We start from the raw sequence: 12,473 nt of genomic DNA on the forward strand, positions 1-12,473 counted from the left end.
AGCACCCCCCCACACACACACACACGTCCCAACACTCTCCTGCCTCCTTAACCCATCTTCTCCCCACAACTCCTGTCTCTGCAGACCCTTCCGGGACTCTGTGGGGAGGGAGCGACCCCAGGGTCCCTCCGCTCTGGCTGGGGGCAGAGGCCCACTCCGTCTCCTGCGAGATCAACACCTACTCTCTCCAAGAGGCCCACGTCTCCTGGGCTGTGGGGCTGGCCGGCAAAGAGGGCTGCCCGCGCTCCCTGGAGAAAGGGAAGTGGTTCATTGTCAGCATCCAGAACTCAGAAGCCGGCTACGGGGTCAGCAGCATCTTGCACGAGGAGGAGCCACAGTTGCCTTGGAAACAGGAGGCTGCAGCCACCAGCATCATCACCACGACAACAGGTACCCCAGTGACAGCATCTCCCCTCCTTCCCTCCCTGGGTTGTGGGTGGGGGGAGACTCAGGGGAGGCAGACCCGGTCTGTGTCCTGCTGGGGGGTCTCGGCCTTCTCCAGGCAGAGCGTGGGAAGATGGGCCTTTCCGTTGCCCGCAGCTCTTCAGGGCCCTTTCAGCAGAGGCAGGAAAGCAACGATTCCAGCACTGGGAACAATCTGCTTCTAAAATAGCTGCTCTGTTCTCGGCCTCAGAACAGGAACAGCAAACACACAAATCGCAGTTGTCGTTCTTAAAAATAGCAGCGGCGCTTTCGGTAAGAGGCCGCAGCAGGCAGATAATTCAGATGCTTTGTCAGCCCACAAACGAGGGGATGGTAAACACTGATTTCCAATTACTTGCAGAAGGCTGGTCGCACAAAGGCTGCTGCCAGCGAGGAATTTAGGCTGCTCTTCAAAAGAGGCTCCTTGCCCCCCCCCCCCAAGAGCCACAGGAGGGGCCTCAAAGCCACTTCATCGGGTGGGGCCCTCAATTGGCAAAAAAGGGACCAGCAAAAGTCCAAATGATTTTTTTAAAAACCAAACAAAATGGTAAATGTTTCCAAAAGCAGTACTTGGCAGATGCCCTCTTAGAAAAGCCTCTTCCTTCTGGTCTCGCTCATGCAAACGCTGGAGGAGGAGGGGATAGGATGGAACCAGAGAATCATAGAGTTGGAAGGGACCACAAGGGTCATCTAGTCCAACCCTCTGCACAATGCAGGAAACTCACAAACACCTCCCCCTCAATTCACAGTATCCTCATTGCTGTCAGATGGCCATCTAGCCTCTGTTGAAAAACCTCCAAGGAAGGAGAGCCCACCACCTCCCCAGGAGGAAGACTGTTGGAATCATAGAAGAGTTGGAAGGGGCCGCCAGGGACATCTAGTCCAACCCCCTGCACTATGCAGGAAACTCACAACCCCCTCCCCTAAATTCACAGTATCCTCATTGCTGTGAGATGGCTGCCTAGCCTCTGTTGAAAAACCTCCAAGGAAGGAGAGCCCACCACCTCTCAAGGAAGCCTGTTCCACTGAGGAACTGCTCTCACAGTCAGGACTCATAGATTTAGAAGGGACCTCTAGGGTCATCTAGTCCAACCCACTGCCCAATTTAGGAAACACAAACACCTCCCCCTAAATTCACAGGATCTTCATTGCTGTTAGATGACCAGCTAGCCTCTGTTGAAAATCATCCAAGGAAGGAGAACCCACCGTCTCCAGAAGAATCATAGAATCCTAGAGTTGGAAGGGACCTCCAGGGCCATCTAGTCCACCCCCCTGCACAATGCAGGAAACTCACAAGCCCCTCCCCCTAAATTCACAGGATCCTCATTGCTGTCAGATGGCCATCTAGCCTCTGTTGAAAAACCTCCGAGGAAGGAGAGCCCACCACCTCCCCAGGAGGAAGCCTCTTCCACTGAGGAATCCTACCATTGGAAGGACCTCCAGGGTCATCTAGTCCAGCCCCCTCCTGCACAATGCAGGAAATTCACAAGCACCTCCTCTTCCCAACACCTCCGGTGAGCCGTGCTCCATGCCCAGAAGATGGCAGAACCCTTCAGGAACCTTTGCCAAACTGGCCTGGAGAAAATTTCTGTTTGACCCGAAACTGCCACTCAGCATTTCCCTGGGTGTGCAAGAAGGGGCCATGAGAACTGAGCCCTGATTAAGCCCTTCCTGCCCTCCCGCTCTGAGCTCTCAGCCCCTTTCATCTCCTGAAACCGTGGTCCCCCATTTCCTTCAGGGTTGTTGGCTCCTTTGCACATGCCCAGAAATGCGACAGGCTGTGAGGAGTCAGAGAGGCAGGGCTGCGATCCAAGACAAATGGATTCAGGGGATTGGGCCTCGTGGGACTTCCTTGGGAGTAAACCTGCCTTGGCTTCCCCACCGCCTTTCCTTTTGAGATGGCATGCAGGGGCACCAGTAGAGAGCCAGTCTGGTGTAGCGGTTAAGTGTGCGGACTCTTATCTGGGAGAACCAGGTTTGATTCCCCACTCCTCCACTTGCACCCGCTGGAATGGCCTTGGGTCAGCCATAGCTCTGGCAGGAGTTGTCCTTGAAAGGGCAGCTTCTGGGAGAGTTCTCTCAGCCCCACCAACCTCACAGGGTGTCTGTTGTGGGGGAGGAAGGGAAAGGAGACTGTGAGCCTCTCAGAGACTCTTTGGAGTGGAGGGCGGGATATAAATCCAATATCATCTTCTTCAATACTCTATGTCAGTTGCAGTCTTTTGAGCAAAAATTGTGCTTCGTGAGCTCCTGGCATTAAAGTGGTGAGCTGCTGCCTCAATTAGTTTGCTCTGGGGCTGTTTTTCCTGGGCTAAGAGGGAACTCTGCTTAGAGGGAACACTGCTGGGTGCAGAAGGAAAGCTGGTGCCAGTGAGGGCCACTTGCTGCAGAAACTGCTGAAGGCCCCAGTGAAGCAATTGGCCGCCTTCTGAGTGTGGCTCGGCCTGGCGTGGAAAGCTCTTGGTTTCCGCCTTCCAGACTCTGCTCTCTCTCCTCTGCCCCCTCCTTGTCCCCCAGCGGTCTTCTCTGTGTTCACGCGGACCCCCCACCTGCAGTCCCGCCTGGGCGAGGACGTGGTGCTCGACTGCGGCTTCTCCGCCCCCGCGGCCCCCTTCTCCGTCGAGTGGCGCCATCAGCACCGCGGGGCCGGGCGGGTGATCCTGGCCTACGACGGGGCGGCCAAGCAGATCTCCGTGGCGGAGAAGGGCGTGGAGCTTTTCCTGGACCCGGACAGCAGCAACGTCTCCCTCTGCCTGCGCGGCCTCCGCGTGCTCCAGGAGGGGACCTACATCTGCACCGTCTACCTGCCCCACCTGCACGCCCAGCAGGCCTTGGAGCTGAAGGCCATGGGTGAGTCTCGGCCTCTGCGGTGGACCCTGCGAGGAGGGACAGGCTGTGAGGCCAGGGGGGAAATCCCGTGCCCAAGAAAACAGGTTTGGGGGGAAAGTGAAATATAAAGAATACTTTCCTGGCAGCATAAAATGCAGCCAGTTTGGTGTAGCGGTCAAGAGCGTGGAATCTTATCTGGGATACCTGAGTTTGCTTCCCCCCTTCTCCACCTGCACTTCTGGAATGACCTTGGGTCAGTTACAAGTTCTCTCAGAGCTGTTCTCTCAAGAGCAGTTTCTGTCAGACCTCTCTCAGCCCCACCCACCTCACAGGGGGTCTGTTGTGGGGGAGGAAGGGAAAGGAGATTGTAGGCCACTCTGAGACTGTCCTTGAAAGGGCAGCTGATGTGAGAGCCCTCTCAGTCCCACCCACCTCACAGGGTGTCTGTTGTTGGGGAGGAAGGGAAAGGAGATTGTAGGCCGCTCTGAGACTCTGTCCTTGAGAGGGCAGCTGCTGTGAAAGCCCTCTCAGCCCCACCCACCTCACTGGATGTCTGTTGTGGGGGAGGAAGGGAAAGAAGATTGTGGGCAGCTCTGAGCCTCTGTCCTTGAAAGGGCAGCTTCTGGGAGAGCCCTCTCAGCCCCACCCACCTCACAGGGTTTCTGTTGTGGGGGAGGAAGGGAAAGGAGATTGTAGGCTGCTCTGAGACTGTCCTTGAGAGGGCAGCTGCTGTGAAAGCCCTCTCAGCCCCACCCACACAGGATGTCTGTTGTGGGGGAGGAAGGGAAAGGAGACTGTAGGCCACTCTGATACTCTGTCCTTGAAAGGGCAGCTTGTGGGAGAGCTCTCTCAGCCCCACCCACACAGGATGTCTGTTGTGCGGGAGGAAGGGAAAGGAGATTGTGGGCAGCTCTGAGCCTCTGTCCTTGAAAGGGCAGCTTCTGGGAGAGCCCTCTCAGCCCCACCCACCTCACAGGGTGTCTGTTGTGGGGGAGGAAGGGAAAGGAGATTGTGAGCCGCTCCCATGTAAAGGGCAGGGGAATAAATCCAGTCTCTTCTTCATGGGTAACTAAGGTCGCCTCTTTGTGCCCCCCTTTGCTCTGGGTCTGGGGTCTGGACAGTGGCTCGGGGAGGGGCCAGCGTGTGGGAACCCCAGGGCTGACCACTGGCCCTGCGGGTTCTTTCTTTTTTGCAACTGGGGGCGGAGGGGAGTCATGTCCACCTTCTTCTAACGCCCGTCTCTTTCCCCCCCCAGAGCCTCCCAGGGTGACGCTGCGCCCCACCCCTCTCTCCGTGCCCCCCAGCGGCCACGCCGAGCTGGCCTGCGAGATCTCCGGCTATTACCCGCTGGGGGTGTCCGTGAGCTGGAAGCGGAGAAGCCCGGGCTCTCACCCTGAAGCCCTCATGGACACCTGGGAGTCTGGGCACAGACAGTCACCCGACGGCACCTTCAGCCTCACCAGCTACGCCCGCCTGAGAGGCGTCCAGCCCCAAGACCACGGGGCCTCCTTCGCCTGCCACGTCACGCACGCCGGGCTGGGGGATGCAGAGCTGCGGAAGGCCGTGAAACTCCACGTGGCCGGTAGGGAGACCAGCCCCTGAAGCCGCCTACGAGATAACCCAGGCGTGCCCCCCAAAACACGCTCATACTGGAGGGGGGGAGGGCTAAGCAGTGGGGAACTTGGGGGGGGGGCGGCACAAAGTCTCTCCTTCGTGGCCCCGTCTCCCTTATGGAAGCCGCCGGACTCTTGATTCCTGCCTTAATAGAGTTCTGTTGCTTCTGAGCTGCCTTGTGAGGGGAGGGGGGGACGTTTATTGTGACGATGCACTTCAGAAACACTTTCGAAGAAGAGGGGTCTCTGCTGACCCCCACTCCCCTTCTTTGAGCCTGGAGGCACCTTTGGAAATCTGAAACAGTATCGTGGGCAGTATAGTAGATATAAGTGTAGCTGACTGGGGAATGCAATGGCAAACCCCCCCGTCAAAAGTCTGTGTCAAGCGTTGATATTTCCTGATAATCAGTCTTTTGGTGTTGAATCAAAAGTTGCTTTATTTAAGAAACTCAGAAGCTTTGCCAAGGACACAGGCCTTGGAAGCAACCTGATCAACTGGGCAAGTCGCAAGCAGAGTAGAGCAGCCTTGTCCACAACGGAAGCTGAGTTTGATTCTGCAGCAGGTGCCTGCAATGAGCTTGAATGGATCCTGCACCTGCTGAGAGACTTTGGAATAGAAGAGCCTATTCCAGTAACCCTGTTTGAAGATAACACACCTTGGACGTACACAGAGTTCCGCAGTTGCTGTACAGGATAACTTCAAAGGGTACCATACAGATGGAGCTTGAGTCACGGGTTCAACGGTTACTACATGCGATCTCTTTTATCACTAAGGAATGTAGGCTATTAAAAACATCTCCCGTTCTCACACTTCTTTCAGCTCCGATAAGACTGCCGGTGTGAACCTGGGGGCGGCGGCAGGAGAGTAGCCACAGCCAGGCTGTAGCATAAACATCCTTGGGCCAGATGGATTTAGTCCTTGCCCAAAGGTTGTAACGGAAGGGGGAGCAGTGGCGGATGGGCGCTCTGTTCCTTGTTGAAGGGACCATTAGGTTACAGAAATATGCATTAGGGTTTGTAGAATCTTTCGGGCTCAAGTGCCGTGTTCTACTGGAGAAAGTTTTCCTTCCAGACGTTTCATTCTCAGCTGCGGAGAACATCCTCAGTGGAATGTTCCACTGAGGATGTTCTCCGCAGCTGAGAATGAAACGTCTGGAAGGAAAACTTTCTCCAGTAGAACACGGCACTTGAGCCTGAAAGATTCTACAAACCCTAATGATGTTACCAGCCGTGAAAACCTGAAATCTTTGAGAAATATGGATGCTTGACAGTCATGATGCGACGTCACCCCAGAGTGGGAAACGACTGGCGCTTGCACAGGGGACCGCCGTGACCTTTATGGTGGGCAGAGTCACAAAATGGCTGCTGCGGGGGGGGCAGAGCCTACCACAAAATGGCTGCCGCCGCTTCCCTTCAGTCACACGCTGAAGACCTTTCGACTGTGGCTGGCTCAGCCAATCGGAATTCCAGTGTGCCATCTGCTAAAAAGCCCCAGCTGGCCAGGCCTGCTGTCAAGAAAGCACAAGTGGGCATACCACGTTGGGGGGTCCTGATTGGCGGCTCAGTGTCTGGGGGGGCTGTTGCTTAGGTGGTCCTGGAACCTCCTTCACCCAGAGGCCAGGCTGCGAGCTGTGATTTGGGGGTGATTTGCAGGGTGTATCGCTGGGTTCTCACCCCCTCGTGCAAAATGAGCATCGTTTCGGTTAGGCTGACGTGGGGCACCAGATCTAGAAGAGCAAGTCACAGCTTTTAAGGACCAACCAAACCACAGCCGAGGTCTTTGCAGAGAGCGGCTGGCCTCCGTTAACCGCCTTGCCAAGGAGCCGAGCGCTGGCAAAGCCCTTTGCTTTTCTGGGCCAGCCTTGGCTCATTGGCCCAAATCAGCGCTTACGTTGCTGAGGGACTCTTGGGGGAGAGCAAGCAAAGGCCGTGGGGGGCCCTGAGGTGAATGTTGAATGCGTGTTTGGCTTAGTGTGTGTTGGAGGGGTGCAAGGCTTCAGCCAGGCCTCCCCCCCCCCCCACACACACACTTTGGGAACCCTGAGGACGGCTGCTGAGCTGCTTGGAGGACGAGCGAGATGAAAATCCTAGAATCCTGGAGTTGGAACGGGCCCCCCAGGGCCACCTAGTCCAACCCCTTCCCAATGCAGGAGACTCACAAACCCCTCCCCCTAAATTCACAGGCTCTGCATTGCTGTCAGGTGGCCATCCAGCCTCTGTTGAAAAACCTCCCAGGAAGGAGAGCCCACCACTTCCCAAGGAGGAAGTCTGTTCCACTGAGGAACCGCTCTATCAGAATCATAGAGTTGGAAGGGGCCCCCCAGGGTCATCTAGTCCAACCCCTGCCCAATGCAGGAGACTCACAAACACCTACCCCCCAGTGCCCCCTGCTCCATGCCCAGAATCCTCCGTGGGGGTGGGACTCGGGGGTTTCTCAGATTCCACCTCCCCTTTCTTTCAGGCTCCTCGGGACCCTCCTGGGAGGACGCCATCGGGCTCTTCTTGGCGGCTTTTGGGCTCTACGGGATCCTGCAGCTCTTCTTCAGGCGGGGTAAGCGGCTCTCCTGCAAAGCCCACCCCCCACCCCGGGCAGATTCCCACCGGCCCCCTTTCATCTCGCTCTCTCTTTTTCTCCTTTACAGCCACTGGCGACACGGAAAAAACTCAGGTAAGTTTGGGGGCAGCCCCAAGGCCTGCAGTCCTAGCCCCACCCCACCCCGCCTTGCCTGGCTGGGTCAACCAGCCCCTCTTTTAGGCCCCGCTCTTGGAGACTGGCCTGCAAAAGCTTCTTGCAAAACCAGCAGCCGCTGAAAGAGAGAGAGAGGCCTTTGTCAGGCCCAGCCGGCCTCAGGGGCAGAAGGCAGCGTCTCTGGTGGCCCCAGGGTGGGGCAGGACTGGCTGAGGCCTGGAAGAGCCCCTGATCCTTGGGGGGGGGCAGTCCAACAGGCAGCCTCTCTGGAGAGGCAGCAGGGCAGTTGGTTAGAGGTTTCTGCAGGCGCCCCTTCCTCTCCCCCTCCCCGTTTCTTGTCTGGAGGCTGCTCAGGAGGGCTGCTGGAGGGAGGCATCAAGACAAAGGCCTCGATTGAGCTGCCTTTTTACCTCGTGGAACTAAAGGGCAGCTTACAACATAAATAAAACCAAAATTATAAAAGTCATGTAAAAGATTACAATTTAAAAGGCTTTATCAGGACTGCCAGTAAATAAAACCCACCTGCAGTCCTGAATAGCAGTGTCTTCGGCTGCCTCCTGAAGTGTGAAAGGGGGGCCCAGGCACAGCTCCTTCCCTCAGGCGGGTGTTCTGCAGTCGTGGGGCTGTCCCTGAAAAGGCCCTGCCCTCTTGGGCCCACCCGACAAGCTGCTTTGATCGGCGGGACAGTCCAGACACCTCAAGCCGCCTTCTGGAGAGCTGGGCAGGCTGCGTCCGTCCTTCAGGGTCAAGTGAATCTCACGTGTCCATCTTCTCCCCCACAGAAACTGGAGTGAATGGGAACCGCCGAATCCACAGCTGGGGTTTGTGTGTCTCTCCTCAGAGGCCTTCGAAGAGATGAAGTTCCAAAAGGGGTCCCTGGGCCCTTCCTCCTCCTCCCCCCACCTCTTGCTTTGAGTAGGCAAAGATGCCCCCCACCCCGTGTGTTCTGTGCGCAGGGCTGAAACGGCAGGACTCAGGGATGGTCACACTCCACTGGAAGAAGCCTCTTTGTGTGTGTGTGTGTGTGTTGTCTCCCATCTCTCAAAACCTTGTTTCGTATCTGCCGGCTGAATGAGGAGTGTGGGGGCTTCTCCACGGACCTCCTCCTCAGGAGTGAGCGGGCCAGCTTCCGGCTTGGGCACCACCAGCATCCCCAGCTGCCCACGCTGAGAGCATGGTGCGAGTCCTACGGCCCCCTGGGCGTTTTCCAGGTGAAGAGGGGCAGGGTCAGCAGCGGCTGTTTCCCCACGGTGCCGGAACGCCCAAAACAGTCAGCTCTCTCTCGGTGGCTAGAGTGGATCCCCTGAGGATCTGGGAGAGCTGGCTCTGGATTCTGACCCACACCCTGCCACAAAGCTTTTGTCTTGTCTAAGTTGCTAGCCCCCCCCCCCCCCCCCGCCCCGGGGATGTGTGACCATCTCTTCTGTGTTTTGTGCCGGTTCCCCGGGAAATAAAACACATTTTAAAATTGGTTGTGTTGTGTTGTGCTGTGTTGCAGAGCAGAGATGGCAACAGAACCCACTGGGGGAGGGATGTGTGCATGAACTGGGCCCCTGCGGTGGGTCTGAGGAGTGCCGCCCCCCAAGGCTAGGGTTGCCAAGTCCAATTCAAGAAATATCTGGGGACTTTGGGGGTGGAGCCAGGAGACACTGGGGGTGGAGCCAGGAGCAAGGCTGTGACAAGCACAACTGAACTCCAAAGGGAGTTCTGGCCATCACATTTAAAGGGACAGCACACCTTTTTAAATGCCTTCCTTCCATAGGAAAAAATGAAGGATAAGGGCACCTTCTCTAGGGGCTCATAGAATTGGACCCCCTGGTCCAATATTTTTGAAACATGGGGGGTATTTTGGGGAGAGGCACTAGATGCTATACTGAAAATTTGGTGCCTCTACCAAAAAAAATACCCCCCCCAAGCCCCCGATACCTGCAGGTCAATTCCCCATTATTCCCTATGGGAATCATTCTTCATATGGAATAATAGAGTGCCCAGCAGACATTTCCCTTCCCTCTCCCCCCCCCCCCACCGCTTTCTGATGACCTTAAAGGAGGGGGGGGGGAAGGGCCTCGAAACCTGGGGATTGGCAACCCTCTCTCTCTCTCTCACACACACACACACACTGGGTCTTGTTCCTCCACAAGGAAATTTGAAAAGAACGGGCTAAGCTGCTCGCTCTCTCACACACACACACGCTTAGTTGCACTGAAACGGAAAGCAAAACAAACCACGGGACTGTGTTGCTGACCCTTCCCTTGAAGTACTTCCTGCTCAACTTTAAAGGCACACACACACATTTTGAAACGGACCTGTTTGCAGGTTTCTAAACCTGCCAGAGCTCTAGAGCTGCGTGGTGGCTGTGGGTGTGGGGGGAAGCCTGTAAAACGGGGGGATCCCCCGCTGGGACCTGGGGATTGGGAAGCCTACCCCAGGCTTCCTCCAGGTGGGCCCTGGGGATCCCGTCTGCAGTGGCAACTCCTCTCCAGAGTAGAGATCAGTCCCCCCCTGGGGAAAATGGCTGCTCTGGGGGGGGGAGCTGTTCTCTGGCCTTGCCCCCCAGTGAGGTCCCAGTCCTCTTCAGGCTTCATGCCCTCATCTCCAGGTGTTTTCCAGCCTGCATCAGGCACCTTACCTCCCCAGGCAAAGTCTCTGGAGTCCAAGACAGAAAGAACCAGAGACGGGAGAGAGGATCAAAATGCGCCCACTCCAGTCATTGTATGAAGAACACTCAGTATTGGAGTAACATACATAAAAGCACAAAAAACATCGATACCTAAAACGTACCAAGGGGAAAAGTGAAACTTCTTTGAAACTAACTTGTCTATGAACTCTACCTGTCAGTTTCTGCCTGTAGTTGTAAAAGTATGTGAAAGATTGGCCTTTACTTAATCCCCCCCACACATATTGTGTATTTCAGTTCCTGATGGTCACGCCAGTAAGTCATATTTATTACAGTCGTTAGACCATCCATGCACAAAAGAGAAAATACAGAAGTTAAAAATTAAAAGTTGGGAAGGATGCATTCTTCTACACAGGCAGAGAGGAGAGAGATGAAACATGCCAATGATTCAAGTCCAGTATTCAAACCTGTACATCTTCCGCAGCCTCAGCCAACCCACAAAACCTGGCAGCTTGAGAGATGGTTTGAGGGTTGATGTCAGATAGGACTTTACTTCTCCAACAAGGGAGTAACATAAAATGTACAACTGGAAAACTTGTGCTCCACAGACCCCACCTCCTTTAAAGAACTTTGCCTATCGGCAGTTGTCTTTACTACATATTCGTGTCTGAGATCGTTTGACTTCTTCCTCATCCTCTTGGAGAGGAGTGACAAGTGGAGGGCCTCAGGGATCTGTCCTGGGACCTGCTTTGTTCAACATCTTTATCAGTGATTTGGATGAAGGAACAGAGGGAATGCTTATTCAATTTGCAGATGAGACTAAATTGGGAGGGGTTGCAAACACAGAAGAAGACAGAAACAGGATACAGGATGACTTTGACAGGCTGGAAAACTGGGCTAAAATCAATAAAATGAATTTTAACAGGGATAAATGTAAAGCTCTGCGTTTAGGTAGGAAGAATCCAATGCATGGTTATAGGATGGGGGAGACTTGTCTTAGCAGTAGTATGTGCAAAAAGGATCTAGGGGTCTTAGTGGATCATACACTGAACATGAGTCAACAGTGTGATGCAGTAGCTAAAAAGGCAAATGCAATTTTGGGCTGTATCAATAGAAGTCGAGTGTCCAGATCACGTGATGTGATGGTATCGCTTTACTCTGCTCTGGTAAGACCTCACCTGGAGTCTTGTGTTCAGTTTTGGGCACCACATTTTAAGAAGGATATAGACAAGCTAGAAGGGGTCCAGAGGAGGGCGACGAAGATGGTGAGGGGTCTGGAGACCAAGTCCTAGGAGGAAAGGTTGAAGGAGCTGGGGATGTCGAGCCTGGAGAGGAGACGGCTGAGAGGTGATAGGATCACCATCTTCAAGTAGTTGAAGGGGTGTCATGTAGAGGATGGTGTGGAATTATTTTCTGTGGCCCCAGAAGGTAGGGCCAGAACCAACTGGTTAAAATTAAATCAAAAGTTTCCAGCTCAACATTAGGAAGAACTTCCTGACCATTAGAGGAATTCCTCAGTGGAACAGGCTTCCTTGGGAGGTGGTGGGCTCTCCTTCCTTGGAGGTTTTTCAACAGAGGCTGGATGGCCACCTGACAGCAATGAAGATCCTGTGAATTTAGGGGGAGGGCTTTGTGAGTTTCCTGCATTGTGCAGGAGGTTGGACTAGATGACCCTGGAGGCCCCTTCCAACTCTAGGATTCCTGACTGTTAAGAGCGGTTCCTCAGTGGAACAGGCTTCCTCAGGAGGTGGTGGGCTCTCCTTCCTTGGAGGTTTTTCAACAGAGGCTAGATGGCCACTTGACAGCAAGGAAGATCCTGTGAATTTAGGGGAAGGTGTTTGTGAGTTTCCTGCATTGTGCAGGAGGTTGGACTAGATGACCCTGGAGGCCATCTTGACAGCAAGGAAGATCCTGTGAATTTAGGGGAAGGTGTTTGTGAGTTTCCTGCATTGTGCAGGAGGTTGGACTAGATGACCCTGGAGGCCCCTTCCAACTCTAGGATTCCTGACTGTTAAGAGCGGTTCCTCAGTGGAACAGGCTTCCTCAGGAGGTGGTGGGCTCTCCTTCCTTGGAGGTTTTTCAACAGAGGCTAGATGGCCACTTGACAGCAAGGAAGATCCTGTGAATTTAGGGGAAGGTGTTTGTGAGTTTCCTCCATTGTGCAGGGGGTTGGACTAGATGACCCTGGGAGTCCCTTCCACTCTATTATTCTAAGCTCCCACAGGCTTCCTTGGGAAGTGGTGGGCTCTCCTTCCTTGGAGGTTTCTCAACAGAGGCTAGATGGCCACCTGACAGCAATGAG

At 54.7% G+C, this 12,473-nt stretch overlaps 1 protein-coding gene across 1 annotated transcript in view; it reads left to right on the forward strand.

The window, feature by feature from the left end:
• The window catches only part of TAPBP (TAP binding protein), a gene marked incomplete at its 3' end in the record, with an annotated part of 32,299 nt that extends 24,875 nt beyond the window's left edge, over positions 1-7,424 (forward strand). Inside the window, exons 3-6 of the mRNA XM_060237649.1 lie at positions 85-390; positions 2,941-3,273; positions 4,508-4,834; positions 7,327-7,424. Of these exons, the coding sequence (XP_060093632.1) occupies positions 85-390; positions 2,941-3,273; positions 4,508-4,834; positions 7,327-7,424 (1,064 nt within the window). The remainder of the gene's footprint in view (positions 1-84; positions 391-2,940; positions 3,274-4,507; positions 4,835-7,326) is intronic.
• Positions 7,425-12,473: the final 5,049 nt, after the last annotated feature.

This window comes from Heteronotia binoei, chromosome 5, assembly GCF_032191835.1.
Source record: "Heteronotia binoei isolate CCM8104 ecotype False Entrance Well chromosome 5, APGP_CSIRO_Hbin_v1, whole genome shotgun sequence".
Lineage (NCBI taxonomy): Eukaryota > Metazoa > Chordata > Lepidosauria > Squamata > Gekkonidae > Heteronotia > Heteronotia binoei.